This window comes from Sus scrofa, chromosome 2 (assembly GCF_000003025.6).
Source record: "Sus scrofa isolate TJ Tabasco breed Duroc chromosome 2, Sscrofa11.1, whole genome shotgun sequence".
NCBI lineage: Eukaryota > Metazoa > Chordata > Mammalia > Artiodactyla > Suidae > Sus > Sus scrofa.
The window spans coordinates 7,121,071-7,142,953 of record NC_010444.4 but is presented as its reverse complement, the minus strand read 5'-3'; the positions used below and the strand labels follow the sequence as shown (position 1 = coordinate 7,142,953).

The 21,883-nt window shown below is 54.7% G+C and overlaps 2 protein-coding genes across 2 annotated transcripts; one reads left to right on the top strand and one right to left on the bottom strand.

Annotated features, from left to right (window-relative positions):
* On the top strand, window positions 660–4,545 carry SAC3D1 (SAC3 domain containing 1). The gene is made up of 3 exons (XM_003122567.5): window positions 660–1,187; window positions 1,352–1,932; window positions 3,939–4,545. The coding sequence occupies exons 2-3, from the start codon at window positions 1,359–1,361 to the stop codon at window positions 4,439–4,441; spliced, it is 1,077 nt and encodes a 358-aa protein (XP_003122615.2). The 5' UTR covers window positions 660–1,187; window positions 1,352–1,358; the 3' UTR covers window positions 4,442–4,545.
* Window positions 4,534–15,757, bottom strand: NAALADL1 (N-acetylated alpha-linked acidic dipeptidase like 1). Its single transcript, XM_003122546.4, has 18 exons — window positions 15,110–15,757; window positions 14,852–15,024; window positions 14,650–14,771; window positions 14,125–14,247; window positions 11,226–11,509; window positions 11,017–11,121; window positions 10,157–10,242; window positions 9,937–10,056; window positions 7,776–7,861; window positions 7,619–7,682; window positions 7,466–7,533; window positions 7,128–7,219; window positions 6,963–7,053; window positions 6,153–6,234; window positions 5,894–6,067; window positions 5,732–5,819; window positions 5,529–5,621; window positions 4,534–5,206 (listed from the first exon to the last, which is right to left on the bottom strand). The coding sequence occupies exons 1-18, from the start codon at window positions 15,298–15,300 to the stop codon at window positions 5,020–5,022; spliced, it is 2,229 nt and encodes a 742-aa protein (XP_003122594.1). The 5' UTR covers window positions 15,301–15,757; the 3' UTR covers window positions 4,534–5,019.

Below are 21,883 nucleotides of genomic sequence, written 5' to 3'. Positions count from 1 at the left end.
CTGTAAACTGTGGCCTGCAACCAAATGTGGCCCGCTGCTAGAATGGTTTTTACCATTTTGTTAAATAGTTGAAAAAAATCAATAATATTGTGACAGGGAAAAATTATATGAAATTTAAATATCTAAAAATAAGATTTTGGGAATTTCTGCTGTGGCACAACGGGATCAGCAGCATCTCTGGAGTGCTGGGACAGGTTTGATCCCTGGCCTGGCACAGTGGCTTAAGGATCCAGTGCCTCTCAGATCTGATCCCTGGCCCAGAAATTCTGTATGCTAAAAAAGAAGAAATAATAATGAGATTCTGGAAGTTCCCGCTGTGGCGCAGTGGGTTAATGATCTGGCTCCTCTCTATGGAGGCACCAGTTGGATCCCGGGCACAGTGTTAAAGATCTGGTGTTGCTGCAGCCTGTGATGCAAGGCGAAGCTCCTGCTCAGATTGGATCCCTGGCCCAGGAACTTCCGTATGCCGTGGGGTTGGCCGAAAAAGAAAAAAACAGAAATAAATTAAAAGATTTTGGAGATCGTTTGTGGTGCAGTGGCTTAAGGATCCAGCGATGTCACCGCCGTGGCTCAGGTTGCTGCTGTGGTGCAGGTTCTATCCCTGCCCTGGGAGCTTCCACATGCCACAGGTGCGGCCAAAAATAAAAATAAATTTATTGGACCATAACCAGGCCTTCGTTTAGTATTGCCTATGGTTGCTTTCTCGCTATACCAGCAGAACTGAAGAGTAGCAGGGTTGACTAGTTGTGACCTGTAAATTCCAGGACATTTACTGTCTAGCTTGTTGCAGAAAGTTTGCTGACCCCTGATCTAGAAAATAGGGAGAAGGGTGTCCAGGGAAACAGAAGAGAATGGCAGGCTGCTTGAACCAGGTTGTCGGCCCAAAAGGATGATCAAGAGGACCCAGAGCCGGGGTTCCTATTTTGGGCTGGTGGTCCAAAGCCAAGCTGAGGGCGGAAGCCTGAGAAGGCGTGGCCTCACTCCTGCCCCGCCTCTCCTACAAAGCGATTGGTCGCGGAAGGGACTACAAACCGGTGCACCATGGGAGTGGCCCAGACTACAGCGGTGCATCATGGGTGGGCTGTAGCGGGACCTGAGCCTAAGGGACAGTCTTGAGCGCTCTGAACGGCAACGCAGAGCATCTCGGGAGGCCTGTTCGAGGATCAGTTGGAAGGCGACCGGAGTCGGTGAGAGGACGGCGATGGCCTAACGGGCGGCTGGGACGCTTAGACCGGGCTGGGAGGTTCAGAGTTCCCTTGAACAACTACCGGCGTCGGCGTGCCCTCCCGCAGGATGGGGCGAGTGGCCGCCGCTGTCTCCTGGATGCTGAGCAAGCATTCTTTCCCCTCAGCCCACCCATGCCCGGCTACGAGCTGCCTTTGGGCACGTGCCTGGATATGTGTCCGGCCAACGAGCGCACCCGGCGCGAAAAGGAGTGCCGCCTGCACCGCTTCGAGGTGGCGCCGGGGTCCCCTGGGGACCGGCCTCGAGCCGACCCGCAGCGCGCCGTGAAGGAATACAGCCGGCCGGCCGCCGGGAAGGCGCGGCCCCCGCCGAGCCAGCTGCGTCCGCCGTCCGTCCTGCTGGCCACCGTGCGCTATCTGGCCGGAGAGGTGGCCGAGCGCACCGACGCATCCCGCGCGGAGGTGGCCAGCTTCGTGGCGGACCGGTTGCGGGCGGTGCGGCTGGACCTGGCCCTGCAGGGCGCGGGTGACGCCGAGGCAGCGCTGGTGCTGGAAGCGGCACTGGCAGTGCTGCTGGCGGTGGTGGCGCGGCTCGAACCCAACGCATCCCACGGGCTGGCTGATCCGATGTTGCTTCAGGCCCAGGTGCAGGAGAGCTTCGGTTCTCTGCGGCGCTGCTACGCGCTGGGTGCCGGGCCACACCCTCGCCAGGCCACCTTCCAGGGTCTCTTTCTGCTTTATAACCTGGGTGAGTTGGGTCTCCACGAGCAGAGCTCAGGGACAAGCGTCCCTCTGTGGGGACAGTGAAAGCCGGAAAAGGAAGGAGAAGCTTAAAAACCTCACCACCAGCTCCCTCTCCTCTCCGTTCCTGTCTCCTAAATGTGTGTCTCAGGCAGTGTGCGAGATTCGCTGAGCCCTTACCTGGACCTTCTGGCCCTTCCCATCTCTGGGTCTCAGTTTTTTCTTAACAGAAGTGGAGGGGATGCGGTCGGAATGGGAAAGTTGACCTAGACAGTGATTTTTTTAATTTTTTTTTTTGTCTTTCAGGGCCTTACCCTCAGCATATGGAAGTTTCCAGGCTAGGGATCAAATCAGAGCTGCAGCTGCTGGCCTGTGCCACAGCATCACCAGATCTGAGTGGCGTCTGCAACTTACACCACAGTTCACTGCAAGGCAGGATCCTTTAACCCACTGAGTGAGGCCAGGGATCAAACCTGCATCTTCATGGATACCACTGAGCTACAACGGGAATTACTAGATAGTGATTTTTAAGTTGTTTTTTTTTTTTGTTTTATTTTGCTTTGTGTTGTTTTTTGGTCTTGCCTGTGGCATGTGGAAGTTCCCCGGCCAGACATTGAATCCGAGCCACAGCAGCAACCCAAGCTGCTGAAGTGATGGCAATGCCACTTAACCCAATGCACCACAAAGGAACTCCTTAAGCTTTTTTAAAAAACTTCAGTTCAGGAGTTCCTATCCTGGCACAGTGGCTAACCAATCTGACTAGGAACCACAAGATTGCAGGTTCAATCCCTGGCCTTGCTCAGTGGGTTAAGGATCCGGCATTGCCGTGAGGTGTAGGTTGCAGACTCGGCTCGGATCCCGCGTTGCTGTGGCTCTGGCGTAGGCCAGTGGCTACGGTTCCGATTAGACCCCTAGCCTGGGAATCTCCATATGCCAAGGAAGTGGCCCTAGAAAAGGCAAAAAGACAAAAACAAACAAACAAAAAAAACTTCAGTTCAGTCAGTGTTGCAGAGCAGTTGAGAACACATATGCCAACAAATATATCTGAGACAGAAGTTTCAAGACTAGATTTTTTTTTCCCTATGGATGGATGGTACATTTTAATAAATTCTGTTCTATTTAATTGTAAATCAATGCTGTTGACTTCACAACCTCTTAAGGTCAGAAGCCTCAGGTTAGTGACCCAAGGTTCTAGTGTCATGATTCTCCTGGAAGGGGAGCAGGGGCAGAATTTGAAAAAGAAATTGTCTTACCAGGCAGACAGGGGAAGGAGTGGCGGGGCTGACTTCTAAATCTATGGGACACTAGGGGCAGTGGAGAAAGAGCTGGATTCAAAATCAGAAAACTTGGATTTGGTTGGGTCAGGTTCTGCTGCATATATACTCTGGGACAGTCTTGGGCAAGTCACTAAGTTTCCTGGGCCTGTTTCCCTCATCTGTAAACGCTGTCTCACTATTCAGAGGATCTCCTCAGACTATGTGAAGGGGTTTGGGGAGTTCCCTTTATGGCTCAGTGATTAACAAACCCAACTAGGATCCATGAGGATGTGGGCTCGATCCCTGGCCTCGCTCAGTGGGTTAAGGATCCAGCATTGCCTTGAGCTGTGGTGTACGTCGCAGATGAGGCTCGGATCCCATGTTGCTGTGGCTGTGGTGTAGGCCAGCAGCTGTAGCTCTGATTTGACCCCCAGCCTGGGAACTTCCTTATGCCACAGGTGCGGCCCTGCAAAGATAAAGAGCAGGGGGGTGTCGGGAATCTCGCCAGAGATTCCGCTATGGCCTAGGAAGGGGCTGAGGGAGAAAGGGGGAGGAAGGTTAGGCTTGGCCCCGGGGGAGGGCCGTGGCGGGAACGGAGGGAGAAGGGAGTGAGCTCTTGGCGGCCAGAGGAGGTGGGCGTGGCTGAGGGCCGCAGCACGTGGGAGAGGAGGTGGGGGAGACCTTAGGGGATGGGCCGCAAGGTGGGCCTGCTCCAGCAAGGCCTGAGCATCCTCATTCAGGCTCCCCACCCTCACAGGCTCCGTGGAGGCCCTTCACGAGGTTCTGCAGCTGCCGGCCGCCCTGCGTTCCTGCCCGGCGCTGCGCACCGCCCTGGCAGTGGACTCCGCCTTCCGCGAAGGCAACGCTGCACGCCTGTTTCGCCTGCTCCGCTCCCTGCCCTACCTGCAGAGCTGCGCTGTCCAGTGTCATGTGGGCCGTGCGCGCCGGGGAGCCCTGGCCCGCCTCGCTCGTGCTCTGAGCACCCCCAAGGGTCAGACGGTGCCCCTGGGCTTCATGGTCCACCTCCTGGCCCTAGATGGGCCCGAGGAGGCCCGGGACCTGTGCCAGGCTCACGGACTGCCCTTAGATGGACAGGAGAGAGTTGTGTTCCTGAGGGGTCGCTACAGGGAGGAGGGGCCGCCACCTGCCGGGACCTGCCAGATGTTGGTGGAGAGCAAACTTGGGGGGCGCACCCTGGAAGAGGTGGTCATGGCAGAGGAGGAAGATGAGGCTGTGAACAGACCTGAGTCCCCAGCGTGAGGAGGGGCTGTGCAGTCTCCCCGAGCCCCAGGACGGGGCTGAAGCACTCAGGTTTCTTGTTCACAGTTCTCGTGCAATAAACGGACCTTGTCTTGCAGGGACAACAGTTAGATTCCGTTTATTTGGGGGAGAGAAGGGAGGAGTGGAGACATGTTAGGGGGTTGGGGGGAGGGGAACCCAACCTGGGCAATGCCCTGTCCACCCTGCGCCTCAGTTTGCCTCTGATGCCTGAGGGGTAGCTCTGTGGTCTATGAGTTGACATCCCAGTGTGGCATTACGCATCCCATCCTCACCCATCCACCACCAAGGGCAGCTGGTGGGTTTGCCACTGCCACCCTCGCTGTCTCCTGTTCACCCTCTGCCAACCAAGAGCCAGAATGAGGGAAATTTGCATCTGGGGCTTGTCATTGCCCTCAAGTGTCCACAGCGGTGGGGCCCCGAGCTGTTGCCTCAGAAGTGTGAGAGGGCCCTGAGGCCCTGTCCTCTCCTGATAGCAAGGAAGACAGCAACAGACTCAGAACTGGAGTGAGCAAGGGTTAGAATAAAGGGGGGTGGGCGCTGAAGAATGAGGGTTACGGTCAGAGTTCAGCCACAGGCCTCAGGGTGGCTGCCGCACCCTCCAAGGCCGCCACCAGGATGCTGAGCTGCCTCTGCACCTCGGCCCAGGCTGCAGATCCAGAAGTGGTGTTCATGGCTCTAGAGCAGGCATTGGACAGGCCTGGGAACGTGGCTACAGAGCCGGTTCGGGGTGCCCAGAGCACGTGGCTGATGAGAGAAATGAGGGAGGATCAGGGTCATTCAGAGGCCAGGAAAGAGGAGGGCTTCAGCCTGGAGCACAGCTAGGCACAGAAGCACCCCTCCACTGCCTCTGAAAGCTGGGCCCTGACAGCAGTGCTGGCGGGAAGAGATGTAGGTTCTATTCCCAGGGTGACATTGACCCATCTGCCTCCCCTCCTGTGAGCCTGACTCTCCAGCGGTCTCCAGGGGCTGGATTGTGTGCTAAAGGCCAGCACAACTGACATTGCCCTCCTTCGGGTGGGTGCCCATTGCCCAGCCTCACCTCCCAAGAGCTTTGGGACAGGCTCACCTGTAGTAGCGTTCGTCCGGGAAGGCTCTCGAGTTCAGGAAGGTCCGTTCCAAGAGCATCAGCTGGTCATTGAGCATGCGCACCTGCAGGGGGCTGGAGGTGACAGGACCTTCTGGTCACCTTCTAGCCAGCAGCCCAACTGCCAGCCTGCATTCTGCCCTGGACGCCACCCTCCCAGACACCTGCTTGCAGCCCTTGCTCACTCGGGGGTGCCCTTCTGCAGTGCTGATATGTGCTGGCCCAACGCTGTGGCTGCCTCGTCAAACTTCTCCACTGCAGTCACCAGAGGTCCTGTGGGGAACAGCCAGCATCTTAGCCCTGAGGGTGCAGGGCTCCCCATGCCTCATTGTTGGGGGGCCCCGTACCCAGGCTGATGCTCTGCTGCTCCAACAGGGTCCCGAGGTTCTGCTGGGCAGCCTGCAGGAAGCTGTGGAGGGTCTCGCTGTAGTCACTGACGTTAAGAGGTAGGAAGAGGCTGTCACTGAGCCGGAGAAGCACACTGCCCGCTGTCCGGGCCACAGCCTGGTGGCTGCTGAAACCTTGCAGGGAGGGTGACAAGGCCAGGGCTCAGTCTTCAGCCCATCTTCCTCCAGCCTCAGGATGGCCCTTGCCCCCCCTCCTCACCAGGGTCCACAAACTTGTCCACGTAATCAAAGGTGTCAAAGGCAGTGTGGTAGGTGGGGTAGATCCGGGCTGACGTCTTGCTCTGAGGAAATAAGGCCAGAGTTGGCAGGCTTAGGATGGGAAGTGGAAGGAGCTGTACGATGCAGAGACATTATCTCAATTCAGTTGTCACCACATCTGTGAGGAAGGTTCTAGGATCCCCACTTTACAGACGAGGGAACATGCTCAGAGAGGTGAAGTAACTTTCCTGACATCACACAGATAACAAGTGGCAGAGCTGGATCAGATGCCAGTTTCCTGCTTCACATGAAGAAGAACCTAGGGCTTTGCAGTCAGACAAGAGGATTGAAATCCCAGCTTCACCACCCAGGAGCAAGAGAGGAGAGAGGGCTTTTTGGAGTCTCAAAGAGGAAAACACAATCTGGGCACTTTGTATCTCAGTTCACCCTCAGACCATCCCTGTTTTATATGGTTATTTCATCTATTCTGAGATAAATATTTTTCTCATTTTAAGATCTCTGGAGTCAGAATGCTTCTTACAGTCAATGTCATCCTGGAACTAACTGACAGTGATTTTTTTCCCCTCCTAAATAGTGCGTATCAGCACAGGGCATCTTCCACTCATCAGTATCTTAAATTTGATAAAATAACACAGAAGCGGGAAGACATGTCCGGGAGAGGTTAAGAAACTTGGCAGAGGCAGCACAGCTACTGAGTGATGGCGCCAGATTCAGTTTGCACTGGAGCTGCCCAGAGGAGAGGAGGGGGCAGGAAGGCACCAAGCTGGGGGCGGAGGGTGTGCCCGCTTACCCGGTCGTAGGTGTAGGCAAGGTCCATGGAGGAGATGCCCAGGAAGTGAATGAAGGGTGCATAGTCGCTGCCAGCGCCCAGAGTGCCCAAGCTGCGGGAAGGAAGATGGTCACGGTGCTGGGCCAGCTCACCAGTCCAGGGTCCCCATTCCGGTTCTGGGCTCACCTGGGGACCAGGCCGTACACCGGGCTGCTACGGTTGAAATATTGGATCCAGTTGTCGTAGATGCTGAGACTGCTGCGCCCTGGTGCCGGGATCTGAGTAGAGAAGAATCTAGTCTTCGGGCTGGCCCCTCCTCAGATCCAACTACCAGACCGGTGCTCCGCTCTGACCACCGAGTCTCCGGCCCACGCACAGTCCTACGGATCCTGCAAGGCCCTGCCCACAGCCTCCCTCCCACCCGCCGTCCCTCTAAGAAGTACCCGCTCCAGCCCCGCCTACCCCCGTAGCCCCGCCCCGACGGCCCTCCCCGCGGCCTGGCTCCCAGCCCCTCCCCCTTCCACCTGTTTTGCTGCGGAGAAGATGACACTTTGGACCGGGGGCGTCCCCTGCGCCCTCAGGGTGGCGTTGGCTGTGAAAGGATCAGAGAAAAAGACTCTATTTGGGCCCCACCCTTTCGTTTCCCTGCTCGCAGTCGGCCCGGCCGTCCCTCCTACCAAACACCGAGATGTCCACGTTGATGTAGGCCACGGTGCGCTCCTGCAGCTTGCTGAAGAATTCCTGCAGGTGGGCGGGACGACGTCAGCCCCGCTCTGCCCCGCCCCGGGGACCCCCCCCGCACCCCCGGAGCGCCTGCCTGCGAGGCTCACTCACCTCGGTGAATTCTGTGGAGCCGATGAGCCCAAACTCCTCTGCCCCCCAGCTCGCAAACACGATTGACCTGCGGGGACGCCAGGTGCCTGGGGAGGGGGATAGAGGGCTGGAGGGCAAGATCCCGCGGATCCTGGGGTGGCTTAGGGGGAGGTTAGGGATGTGGAGGGGAGAGAGGGCTGGAAGGGGTGGGGCGGCTGGCGACTGGTTCTGGCACCTCCCCAGCCCAGCCTTCCCTGAGGCTCCATCCTCCTCTCACCAGCGCCTCTCCTCTGCTGCGACAACCCCGACATTGCCTCCAACGCCCCTCTTCACCGGTCTTCGTCGGTCAGGTGGTCCCCTCTGCCAGAATGCCCTGCCACCCTCTCCTCTCCATCTGTGTCGACTAAAGGTACCCCAGACCTCTCCTCTACGCGTCCCGCGCAAAACTCCCCCCAGTCGTCTTCACTTGGTGAAGATACCTATTCACATTCTCCTTCGAGCACGATGCCTTTTGAACCAATCCTTCCAACAACGTCTTGAGGGACAGAGTCTCATTGTCTCCACTGAGGAAACTGAGCCACGGAGAAGTTTAATGACTTGCCCAGGGTAACACAGCTGGTAGGCAAGAGAGCCAGCGTTCAAATCCAAGGCTTAGCTCCAGAGTCCTGGGGCTTAAGCGATGCCGCACGTTGCTTCTCATAGCCTCCTGCAGCCTGGTTTCCATCTCCAGCCTCTATGCCTTCACTGTTCCTGCCACAATCCTCAGCCACCTCCCGGAAGCCTCCAAGGTCCTTGCTCGGCCCCTCACCTCCTTCGGACTCCCCCTCACCCTCCATGGCACCACGTGCTCCTGGCTGTGCTCCCATTTCTGCCTGCAACTCAGTCCCCTTTGATCAGTCCTCATCTTTTCGTTTTAACGAAAAACTTTTTTTTGGTCTTTTTAAGGGCTGCACCTTGCGGCATATGGAAGTTTCCCAGGCTAGGGGTCGAATCAGAGCTGCAGCTGCCAGCCTATACCACAGCCACAGCAATGCCAGATCCAAGCTGCATCTTGCAGCAACGTCGGATCCTTAACCCACTGAGCAAGGCCAGGGATCAAACCCACATCCTCATGGATGCTGGTCAGGTTTGTTGCCACTGAGCCACAATAAGAACTCCTAAATGAAAACTTTTGAAGTATAAAATGACTACATGTTCGCAATAACAAAGCGAAAATGCGTAACCCGAATCTAATAGCACAAACTCAAATTGAGAGACAGTCAAGAAAATATCAGGATCGTGAAAGAAAGAACAGCTGAGGAACTAATACAGATGATCCATGCAATGACCATGCACACACGTGATCCTGAACCGGCTCTTGACCAGAAAACTCTTTTGCTCTAAAAGTCATCAGAAAAGCTGGAAAAATTGTTAATATCCTGATTCTGATCATTGTACTGTGGTTATGAAAGAGAATGTCCTTTTTTTTGTTTTTGGCCATGCCATGGCATGTGGAAGTTCCCTGAGGCCAAGGATGGAACCTGTGCCACAGCAGCAACTAGAGCTACTGCAGTGACAACGCTGGATCCTTAACCCACTGCACCACAAGGAAACTCCAACAATGTCCTTATTTTTAGGAAATACACAGCTCTGCCACCTGATCCAGCTGCTCCTTCCCACATGCTTTGCCTTCCATCTGAATTCCACTCCCCACCCGGAACCGCTGTCTTCACAGCAAGCCCTGTACGTTTTTCTTTATTGCGTGTTTCACTGTTGTCATTACAGCAGGAACTCTGGTGTTCACTGGGGGATGTCCAGTGCTTTGAACTGGCTTGGCACACAGTAGGCATAGGGGACGTACTTGTTAACAATTGCCATCCCCTCCCCAGCTGAACTGAGACTTCCTTAGGGCCATCTGGGCACTGCCTTGCTTGGGGCCCCATCTGGCCTCGCTTCACTGGAGGGCACAGGAGGCCCTCAGAAGGTATTGCACGAGTTCCCTGTACAACACTGGCCTGTTCAAGCAAGGCTAGGGCTGATGCCCATGCACGTCTGCCCCCAGGGCCCTCAAGCTTGGCACAAGTGGCCCTGGAGAATGAGAGAGAGGAGGTGAGACAGGATGCCCACAAGCGCAGGGCGCAGTGGGCTGGAGGGGACCTCCAGGGGATAAAGTTCCTTATCCAGGGGAAGGAGACTGCCTCACCCTTCTTCAGCAGCGTCCCCAAGACGCGGGAGATCTCCAGGAGGACAGACGTGCCACTGCTGGGGTCCACGGCCCCGTGTACCCAGCTGTCCCTGTGGTTCCCATAGATCACGTAGCGGTCTGGCGGGAGGGGCAGAGTCAGAAACCCGAGGGAGCGGGGCGGGGGCGCTCGGCGGTGGGCGGCGTCCTGGGGGCTCCGGAGCGGGGAGGAGGCGCTCACCCGGCTCCACGGCCCCGCGGATGATCCCCAGGACGTTGGACGAGTTCCGCAGCACCAGGCGGTTGTGGACACTCACGTTCACCTGGCTGGGGGAGCGAAGGGGGACGACAAGCGTCTTGGCATCTCCCGCTCCCCCCACCGACGCTAGTGTAGGAGAAACCGAAGCCCAGAGCAGGAAAGGGGCCTGGCAAGGCCGCTTGCCCGGAAGTCCCCGGAGACGCAGGGCGGCTAGAGCCCAGCTCTTCTGACTCCAGTTTTCTTCCATGCTCGCTCACTCACTAAGTGGATACCTAGTGACGCCGGTACCAGGCTCTGGGCAATGACTGAGACAGACGGGGGACCCCCACCCCCCCACCCCCATCCCCCCATGGCTGTCTCCCTCGCGAGAGGGACCTCCCTTCTCCCGAGGGAGACAGACTCCAAGGAAGTGAGCAACCGCAGGCGGCGTAGGGGCTCGGAGGCCATTGACAAGCTGCCCGTTTGAGAGGGTACCTGGTGGCAGGTAGGGAAGTTGGTGCAGGCAGGAGTGGCAGAGCGTGGGGAAGGGTGTTCCCGTCAGAGGGAACAGCAACGGCAGAGGCAGTCCTGATTTGGGAACAAGCTTGGTGTGTTCAAGAGAGAGGGAGGCTGGAGAAGTGGGGTCTGAGATGAGGGTGGGGTGACCCCGCAGAGTCTTGTGGGGCGCACAGCTGTTGCGCAGGTTTCCCCAAAGACAAGGCAGATACTTTGGGATCAGGGACAGGGTGGGGGGAGAAGAAAGGGAGAGTCCAGGCCTTGAAGTGAGCAGAGAGGAAGCCCAGAGTGGAGGAAGTATAACAAGGGAGGAGGGGAGAGGTGGGGAGGGAGGGGGCCCATCTCACCTGTCTGCTGAGAAGTTGCCGTCAGGACGGAAGCCAGGTCCCAAATTGTACTCGCAGCCCAGGGCTCCCTGCCAGTCCTCTGGGGCTGAGTTTCCTTGGAGGTTACTAGGGAAGAGGGGGAGGCCCTTAGAGCAGATAAGGGTGTGTGGGGGGGGTGGAGTTTGGGGGCCACTGTAGGGTGGGCAGGAGACCCCAGGACACAAGCTCACCAGAGGAGGACTTTTGCGTCCTCGAAGCCAATGGGCTGAGTGGGAATTGGGGGAAATCCAGAAGCATTGGCAGAGTCCAGGCGGAAGGAGGAGGGGTTGGCTGGAAGGTAAGGAGTCAGGGGGTCCCCAAAATACTCAAAGTAGGAGCCTCGCTCCACCCCCGAGGGAGGCAGACCCCAGGAGTGTGGGTAGGTCTCGTTTGGCAAGCTCTTCCCATCGTTGATGTCGCCGGGGTCCGTGTACACCAGCACCCCAGCCACCCCGTACTTGGCGGCATTCACAGCCTGCAGGAGGCAGAGGAGGCTGCGTTTAGGGGAGGGCGGGAAGGGAGCACATCCTGTTCCTCTTCCCCATCCATGCCCCCACCCCCCGCCCTTACTGTGGCAGCCAGGACAGATCTGCCTGCCCACCCAGCAAGATAATGCCCACACAAGTCATTTGTAACAGTGCTGCTTGAGAGCGCGAAGGGCTGCTGGGCACAGGCAAGCCAGTGCACTGTCAGTGGGGCCAGGAAATAAACCAAGCACCTACGGCAGAGTCCTGTGCAACTGCATTTTAAAAAGGAGGATGTGGCCTTATACCCATGTGTTTTTGTTTTGTTTTGTTTTGTTTTTTGCTTTTTAGGGCCACACCTGTGGCATATGGTGGTTTCCAGGCTAGGCGTCCAATCGGACCTTTAGCTGCCGGCCACAGCCACAGCCACAGCAACAAAAGATCCGAGTCACATCTGCGACCTACACCACAGCAATGCCAGATCCTTAACCCACTGAGTGAGGCCAGGGATCAAACCTGCAACCTCATGGTTCCTAGTCAGATTCGTTTCTGCTGGGCCATGATGGGAACTCCCCTATACTCATGTTCTTATAAGCGCAGTTCACAGTAGCCAAAAGGTGGAAACAGTCCAGCTGTCCATCACTGGTGAAGGATAAGTAAAATGTAGTATACAACGTACAGGGGTATATTACTCAGCCTTAAAAAGGAATGAAATTCTGGAGTTTCCATTGTGGCACAGCAGAAATGAATCTGACTAGGAACCATGAGGTGGAGGGTTCGATCCCTGGCTTGCTCAGTGGGTTAAGGATCCGGAGTTGCCGTGAGCTCTGGGGTAGGTCACAGATGCGGCTCAGATCTGGTGTTGCTGTGGCTGTGGCATAGGCCGGTGGCTACAGCTCTGATTCGACCCCTAGCTTGGGAAGCTCCATATGCTGCAGAAAGATCCCCCCCCCCAATAAAAGGAATGAAGTTCTGAAACATCTGAACCTCAAAAACATTATGCTGGAGTTCCCGTCGTGGTGCAGTGGTTAACGAATCCGACTAGGAACCATGAGGTTGCGGGTTCGGTCCCTGCCCTTGCTCAGTGGGTTAACGATCTGGCGTTGCATCTGAACCTCAAAAACATTATGCTAAGTGAATAAGTCAGACACTAAAGGACAAACATCACATGATTTAATTCCTCATATGGGAGGAACCCAGAATAGGCAAATTCGTAGAGATAGGAATTCAAATAGAGGAGGAGAGTGAATGAGTTAATGTTTAATGGGTCCAGTGTTTCATTTTTTTTTTTTTTTTGTCTTTTTTTGTGATTTTTTGGGCCGTTCCCGTGGCATATGGAGGTTCCCAGGCCAGGGGTCCAATGGGAGCTGTAGCCACTGGCCTACACCAGAGCCACAGCAATGCAGGATCTGAGCCACGTCTGCGATCTACACCACAGCTCACAGCAATGCCGGATCCTTAACCCACTGAGCAAGGCCAGGGATCAAACCCGCAACCTCATGGTTCCTAGTTGGATTCGTTAACCACTGAGCCACAACAGGAACTCCCAGCGTTTCATTTGGAAGCATACAAGCATTCTGGAAATGGATAGTTGTGATGGTTGCACAATACTGTGAGCGGTCTTCATGCCGCAGCATTGTACATTAAAAAGTAGTTAACATGGTAAGCTTTATGTTAAATATGTTTTAGAACAATAACAACAAAATAGGGGAGTTTTGGCTCATCGCTGTGGCATGGATTCGAGAAACTTCCTAGCCGAGAAACTTCCACATGGCTTGGAAGCAGCAGGAAAGAAAGGGGGGCGGGAAGCTACCTCTTTGGAGGATGGCATTATGGGAAAACTTTTCCATTCTATACCTTTTTGTTTTTCAAACTAGAATTGCCATAATCTGTATAATTCTACCATGCTTGTTCCCCTTTCTTCTCATTTCTTTCCTTGTTTGCCCCCACCTCTTATCACGAGCACGTTTTTAAATTGTGATAAAATAGAGGTAACATAAAATTTACTCTTAACCATCTTACAGCAGGCAATTCAGTGGCATCAAATACATTCTCATTATTGTGCTACCATCACCTCCACTGATCTCCAGAACTCTTTGTTTTGCAAAACTGAACCTCTGTACCCCCTAAACACTAACTCCCTAGTCCCCTCTCTCATGCTTACCTTTTTATATTTAAAGTAAATAAACATTTAAAATCATAGACATGTAATCCTCAGTCAAAACTGTATATTGAAAAGGAGCAAGTTGGGGGTGGGGGAGGGCCAACAGGGATATTCGGAAGAACTACTTCACAGGAGGACCTGCACTTCCAGAATATCGAACCTGAAACTTTTGCCCGATTCCTTTATTTCCTAAGGCTCAGAGAGGTTAGGAGAGGCACCCAAAGTCACACAGCACCTACATGCTCTTTGGGCCAATCAATAGGCTAGAGCCTGGCTAGGCAGAGTCCCAAGGCAGGCCAAGGTGGGCCGGAGGAGTCGCCTTCCTGCCCCAACCCAGGCCTTGGTGCACCACTCAGCCTGGCTCCGTCCCCTGCCCCCCACTTCCCCTTATCCATGGCCGGCCCCTCTCCCCACACAGCCCCTGTCCCCAAGCGGCCCCTTGCACTGAGAGCTGCTGCTTACCTTGGCCCCCCGCCCTACACCCCCGTAGCGGGTGAGGGCGATGGTGTCTTGCAGGTTGATGCCCTCATTGTATAGGTACAGGAAGTCTTCTTCCGAGCCCTGGTTGGCGTAGACAAGGAGGCCCTATTCCCAAGAGATGACCTTTAGATCCAGGCCCAGGAAAGGCAGGTGGGGAAAGACAAGTAAGGCTGAATGGCAGGATAAAGGATTTAGACTGCTCCCCTACCTCATTCAGAGCTTATAAGCTCCCCAAGACAAAGTCACACCTGGTTTCCTCCACTCTCTGTGTCCAGGGACCCTGTATCAGGCCTGGCCTTGAGCAGGACCCATTAGTGTTTGTTGAATGACTAAGTGATGGGCAAAAGGAGTCGCCAAGGAATGTGGACCCAAACAAATCCTGCGGGAGTGGAGCTGAGACCCAGGTGAAGCACCTTTCCTCAACTGCCCCTGAGTCAGAACAAGAGAAGCTGGGGGAGGCAGGGGGAGCTGAGCCATGGCAGTGGGGAGGGGGCGTCCCAGGCCCACCTGAGGGGTTCCAGGGGGAGCATAGGCAGCATAGGGTGACAGCACATCGGGCGCCTCCTGGTCCTTAGTCAGGTTCTCTTCGCTTCGTCGGCAGGTGAAGAGGATGTCCCCAGAGGGACCCACTGTGGAGAGAGGGCAGTGTCAGGACGGGGTCGGGAGGCTCCCAGCCCATGGGCATTCCCAGGCCAGAGCAGAAGCTCACCAACATCCACGTGGTTAGGCTGCTCTTGACTGGGGAAGGACAGGAGCACTTCGTACTCAGAGGTGCCGGCTGAGTCCAGGCCCGAGTCCGGGTCCTGCCAGCGCTGCAGCAATAGCTGCACGAGCGCCTCATCCCGGGGGCTGGAGGCCACATGCGGCTCCTTGGAGAGTTCTCTGCAGGGGGGGAGAGGGAGGGGCAGGCGCCGGGTCAGAGAGGGGCCTCAGGCACACAGGAGGGGCAGGCAGGTAGGCCTCTCACCTAAGGTTCTCTCGGATTCTGTTGGCATCTAGCTGTCCCATGACGGTCTCAAGGATCTCCGGGTCCAGGTCCAGTTCCTGGGAAGCTGGCTGGTTGGCCCCCTTGGGGATGGCAAAGTGGCCCAGGATGATTCCCAGCCCTAGGAGGGCAGCGGCCCCCACCACCCCTCCAAGCACCTTCACCCACGGCATCCTGTGGTGTCTTGGCAAGCCGAGGAGGCGCCTTATAGATGGAGCATTGGATCCAGTTAACCATTACCTCGTGGGTGGCCCTGCCCTTTGGCCGCTAGCTGGCAGGGAAAGTAAAGGCGCTTCCCGCAGGACTCACCCAGATGAGAGTGCCAAGGGGCATCACGCACGGACACTGAGGCTCAGAGAGGGGCAGTCTCACCCATGGTCTCCCAATAACACGGAGGCCTGGAGTTCCCGCTGTGGCTCAGCAGTAACAAACCTGACTAGTATCCATGAGGATGCGGGTTCCATCCCTGGCCCTGCACAGTGGGTTAAGGATCAGGCGTTGCCATGAGCTGTGGCTCAGGTCGTAGCCATGGCTTGGATCTGGCGTCGCTGTGACTGTGGTGTAGGCCGGCTGCTGTAGCTCTGATTCAACCCCTAGCCTGGAAACTTCCAGATGCTGCAGGTGCGGCCCTTAAAAAAAAAAAAAAAAAAAAAAAAAAAAAGAGGCCAAGGGAGGGAAGACTAGAACTCAGAGCCCCTCCCTGTCTTGCTGCCTGTCATCCCTGCTTCTGTGTCCTCAGTGTCACTCCATCCCCAGCACACCCAGCCCTGGCTACTTGAGCAGGTTTTAAGTTCAAATCTCATTCTCTGTTAGACATAAGCTGTGTGACCTCGAGCAATTCACTTAGCTTCTCTGAGCCTGTTTCCTTTACTGTCAAATGCGATAACAGAACATGTTTCCCAAAACTGTGGTGCCGTTTTCATAAAATATGACCACATCCATAAAAATGTCCATCCAGGTGTTGGGTGCAGAGTGGGAACTCCGTACATTTCAGCTGCCCCTGCCTCATCTGACCCCCTACAATGCTAAGCCTAGAGCTAAGGCAAGAAGAGGGAGCCAGAAGCATTCTCTGTATCTGTCCTGCAGGGGCCCCAGCCTGTGGGAGGAAGTGAGACTCTTAGAAAGGGAGACTGTTCTAGAGGACAGGAGGAGAGAACCAGGGAAGGCCACACTTTTTCTTTGTTCCTTTCTTTTTTTTCTTTTTTCTTGCTTTTGCTTTTTAGGGCTGCACCCATGGCATATGGAAATTCCCAGGCTAGGGGTTGAATCAGAGCTGCAGCTTCCAGCCTACATCAAAGCCACGGCAATGCCAGATCCGAGCCTCCTCTGTGACCTACACCACAGCTCATGGCAACACTGGATCCTTTAACTCACAGAGAGTCCAGGGATGGAACCCACACCCTCATGGATCCTAGTCAGATTCGTTTCTGCTGCCCCACAACGGGAAGTTCCCACGCTTTCTTGACAAAGTGACCTCTTCCTCCATCCCCTGCGCCTAATAGGAGTCCATCCATTTGTTCATCCTCCTACGTACCCATTTATCCACCCGTCCTCCTTTCCACCCACTCCCCCTCTCATCCATCATCCATCCATCCATCCACCCTTCCATCCATCCATCCACCCATTATTCACTCCTTCACTTATACTTGCAAGCATCTTTCATCTATTCAGCTCTATGCCAGATCCAGGCCAGGCCCTGGGGAAGCCAAGGTGCCCAGGAACTCAAGTCCAGCAGGGGATCCGGACGGGCTTTTGGGTTCAATCCTGTAGTGAGCATCCCTACGGAGGGAGGATCAGTGTGCTCCCTGTGGAAAGAATGACAAACTCTGCCTAGAAGGGAGCATTTAAAAATAATAAATAATAAATAAGTAAATAAATAAATAAATAAATAAATAAAGGAGCTCACGTTGTGGCTCAGCGGGTTACAAAACCCAGCTAGTATCCTTGAGGATTCAGGTTCGCTCCCTGGCCTTGCTCAGTGGGTTAAGTATCTGGCGTTGCTGTGGCTGTGGTGTAGGCCAGTGGCTACAGCTCCAATTAGACCCCTTGCCTGGGAACCTCCGTATGCCGTGGATGCAGCCCTAAAAAGCAAAAAATAAAAATAAGTAGAAGGGAGTATTTGAGGGGCTCCTCTAAGGATGAGAAGGCAAGGGCCAGGCCACACCTGCTAATGGCCCAGCGTGCTCACGGGCTGAGAAGGAGCGAGAGGCACCACATACTCAGTATAAATGGTGGGGCTCTTTCAGACTTCACAGAGAGCCAGGCCCACTGAGACCCACCATGGCCTATCCTGTCTTGGGTCTGCCCAGCCAGGCTGCACCCCACTGATTGGCCCAAAGAGGTTCAAAGAACTGGGGGAGCTGGGTATGGTAGACTGTGTGTGTGTGTGTGTGTCTGTGTGTGTGTGTCTGTGTGTGTGGTTTCACAGCACCTTCTCAGAGCAGCCCCTCTCCTACTGCTCACAGCCCCACTCACCTGTACCCGTGCCTGTCTCCCCTGGTGCTGCTGGCAAGGCGTTAGCGTGGCAGGGGTGGGGTATGGTGTAATCAGAGGCTCCAGGGAGGCGCACCAGAAACCACGGTTCCCAGAGAGCTGATTATCAGCACCCAGCATCAGATCTTATCAGAAGCCCATCAGTGTGGCAAGCACACGCATTCCTCGCGAGGGCACAGGAGGACAGTTGCCACCAGGCTGCCAGCCAGACACCAAGGTCAGCTGATAAGTCGAGGAACAGATATGGTGATGCCACCATGAGGCAGCAGATATGTGGCCCTGCCCCATCCCCTCCTGGAAGGATTTAGCCCTTTGAACATATGAAGCCACAGGCATGACATCTGGGCGAGAATGTGTGATATCTGAGTGGGCGACACCTGAGAACTCCAGCTCGGGCTGTAGGAGTCGGCTGCTGTCTACACTGCTTAGGCACCAGATAGTAACGTGTTCAATCTTCTGTCCCCATCTTGGCGGGGAGGATGGCACGACTCCTCTCTGAACATCCTGGATGGTGGGTGTTGATGGAAACCACCTCAGGTATTTAACATGTTTGACTTCCTTTTTATCGTCCCATTGCCCTCCCTCGGTCACTCTCCTGTCCTTCCAGGACTGCCAGTCCACTGGTACCAGCTCCTTTCCACCCTCCGTCACCTCCACGTGTGCTCACCTTTCTCCTTGCCCAGCCCGAGTCCCCCCCAAACCCTCTCCCTCACCTTGAGCCTCTCTGCTTTGGTCACGTGCACCCCAGACCTGTTTACATCTCACCCTCCGCCTATTCTGCACCCACACCCTTGACCCTGAATGCGCCTGCGGAGTCAGACGACCTTGCAGATCTCACTTTAAGCTTGTGATCCTAGCATCTGAGCAGCCCTCTGCCCCGCCACTCCTGGCTGGCGTTTTCCTACTCCCTCCTCTCTTCCCAACACCTCCTCTACCCTCACCCTCAGCTGATGACGTTGCTTCCTATTTCGCTGAGAAAGTCAGGGGGAACAGCACCGGGATGGGTGGGCCGCTGTCTAAGGCAGCCTCGCTGCTCCAGGATGGGCTCCAGGAAGTCCCCGTGCGCCACTGTTTCTTTAGTGCGTCACTTCCATCCACCTAAAGCACCTGTTTGTGGTGTCTAACACCATCTTTTAAATAAAAGTCTCTTGGAGGAGTTCCCGTCATGGCACAGTGGTTAACGAATCTGACTAGGAACCATGAGGTTGTGGGTTCGGTCCCTGCCCTTGCTCAGTGGGTTGAAAATCTGGCATTGCCGTGAGCTGTGGTGTAGGTCACAGACGTGGTTTGGATCCCGTGTTGCTGTGGCTGTGGTGAAGGCTGGTGGCTACAGCTCCGATTAGACCCCTAGCCTGGGAACTTCCATATGCCATGGGTGCAGCCCTAGAAAAGACCCCCCCCCAAAAAAAAAAGTCTCTTGGAGGAGTTCCGGTAGTGGCTCAGCGGTAACGAACCCAACTAGTACCCATGATGACACGAGTTCGTTCCCTGGCCTCGCTCAGTGGGTTAAGGATCTGGCATTGCTTTGAGCTGTGGTGTAGGTCACAGACGTGGTTTGGATCCCGAGTTGCTGTGTCTGCGGTGTAGCCGGTAGCTACAGCTCTGATTTGACCCCTAGCCTGGGAATTTACATATGCCGTGGGTGCAGCCCTAAAAAGCAAAATAATAATAATAATAATAATAATAATAATAATAATAAAAGAACAGGTAATGTCCAGCTTGGTGGGACCTCCCCTTGAAAAGGCCTTCCTGATTGGGCTGCAGAACTGCAGGGATATGGGGTCAACAGGAATGCTGGTAGGGACTGAGCCCCGAGCTGTGGCCAGGCTGCATCTGGGACATCTGTCAGCTCTTCTGTGGTTTACAGATAACTGGGGAGGGGGCCTTTGTAACTACCTCCATTCTCTGCAGCCAAGCATTTTTGGGGGGCCACACTCACAGCTTGTGGAAGTTCCTGGGCTAGGGGTCGAACCTATGTCACAACAGGGACCCCAGCCGCTGCAGTGACAATGCTGCATCCTTACACCACTGCACCGCGGGAGAACTCTGCAGCTGAGCATTATCGCTGCAGCCACATGTGCTCGATTTCCCAAGCTGAGACGTTGGAGGTTTTCAGAGGAAGACTTTTTGTTGTTGTTGTGAGCCACACGGCAAGTCCAGAAGCCTTTCTTTTTTTTTTTTAAATGAGTGATGGAATAGTTATACAGCAATAAAAAGAACACACTACTTTTACATACTCTTACCTGTAACAACAGCGATGAACCTCGAAGACATAAAGATGAGCAAACAAGGAAGTTCCCGTCGTGGCGCAGTGGAAACGAATCTGACTAGTATCCATGTGGATGCAAGTTCAATCCCTGGCTTCGCTCAGTGGGTTGGGGATCCAGTGTTGCCATGAGCTGTGGTGTAGGTCGCAGATGCAGCTCGGACCCGGCATTAAATAAATAAATAAACAAGCAAATGAAGTCAGACGCAAAGGATACCACACTGTAGAATTCCATTTATATGAAGCGTATTAATTACAGACTGTTGGCAGAGGTCATCAAGAGGACGTGACAGCTGGTGGACCTGCGAGCTAGACCCGGGCAGCTGGGGGCTCCTCACCCCCTCCCCTGTCCTCAGAATGTCTCACACTAGGAGCTGATTTAAGGATGCAGCCTTGAGAGAGGAAGGTGGTATTGAGACCATGGACTGAACCCAGTTAAACCCTCTATATACATTTTCAAGATTCTCGAGGGCAGATGCAGAGATCAACCTGTCTTGCGGCATCCAAGACAAGTCTCGTGTGTGAGTTTCTTTGTCTACTGAAACGGCCACCTACCAAATGGGACCGTGCTGATGACTCTCTTCTCTTTTGGGGGAGTTTTGTTTTGTTTTGATTTATTGCTCTTTTTTTCTGGCCATACCTGAGGTATATGGAAGTTCCCAGACCAAGGATTGAATCCAAGCTGCAGCTGCGACCTACACCATGGCCACAGCCACACTGAACTGTCTAACCCACTGTGCCGAGCTGGGGATGAACCCGTACTTCCTCAGCAACCCAAGCCCCTGCATTCAGATCCTTAACCCACTGTGCCGCAGTGGGAACTCTGACTGCATCTTGTTGATAGAAGTCCTTAAGTGGTTCAACTGCTTTGATTTAACCCTTTAGCTGTTGGTCCACCTATCCCCTTCAATCAGATGAGTCCCTTCACGGAAAGGGAAGACATCTGTTTGTACGGCCGGGTCACTGGTCAGCTAGGCTGCTGGTCAAGAGCTGATCAGGAAGTGGGTGGGGGGATGCGCCGGGGACCCCTGCGCATCCAGGGAAGGAGAGTGGAGTCTTGGGAGGGGAGGGCTGCTCTGGCAGAGCTCGGCTCAGCCTGAAGCTGTGACCAAATCAAACCTTCACTAAGCAAGTCTGTCATCAGTTTGGGGCCTGGGCAGGATCCTGCAGGGCTGGTGTAAGTCATAGCGGGTCTGACAAGGGGCCACAAACCTGAATTCCCACCCTCTTGGCTAGTGTCCCTCTGTCGCAGGTATAAGACAGAAAGCTGGTCACGGTTCTTTCCGTGTTACACTAGAGGATTCCGCCCAGTAAATCATACTACCCCTAGGGTTACGGGGCTTTGAAAGCATTGCTCTACAGGATATTGACTATCTGATTTAGCAATCTTTTTTTTTTTTTTTTTTTTTTTTTTTTGCTCTTTAGGGCCACACACGGTATATAGAGGGTTCCCAGGCTAGGGGGGCGAATCAGAGCTACAACTGCCGGCCTGCGCCACAGCCACAGCAACGCAGGAACTGAGCCGCATCTGCGACCTACACCACAGCTGATCCTTAACCTGCTGAGCAAGGCCAGGGATTGAACCCGCAACTTCATGGCTCCAGGTTCCTAGTCGGATTGTTTTCCGCTGCACCACGACAGGAACTCCTGATATAGCAATCTTATTTGGAGACGTCTTCTATTTCTCTCCCTTAAATATATATGTATGTGTTATTTTCTTTTTCTTTTTTTCCTTTTATGACCTCACGTGCTGCAACATATGCAAGTTCCCGGGCTAAGGGTCAAATCAGAGCTGCAGCTGCCAGCCTACATTACAGCCACGGCAAAGCTGGATCCAAGCTGCAGCTGTGACCTACACCACAGATTGTGGCAATGCTGGATCCTTAACCCACTGAGTGAGGCCAGGGATCAAACCTGCATCCTCAGAGACACTATGTTGGGTTCTTAACCCACTGAGCCACAATGGGAACTCCTGCGTGTTATTTTTCTTGTATCCA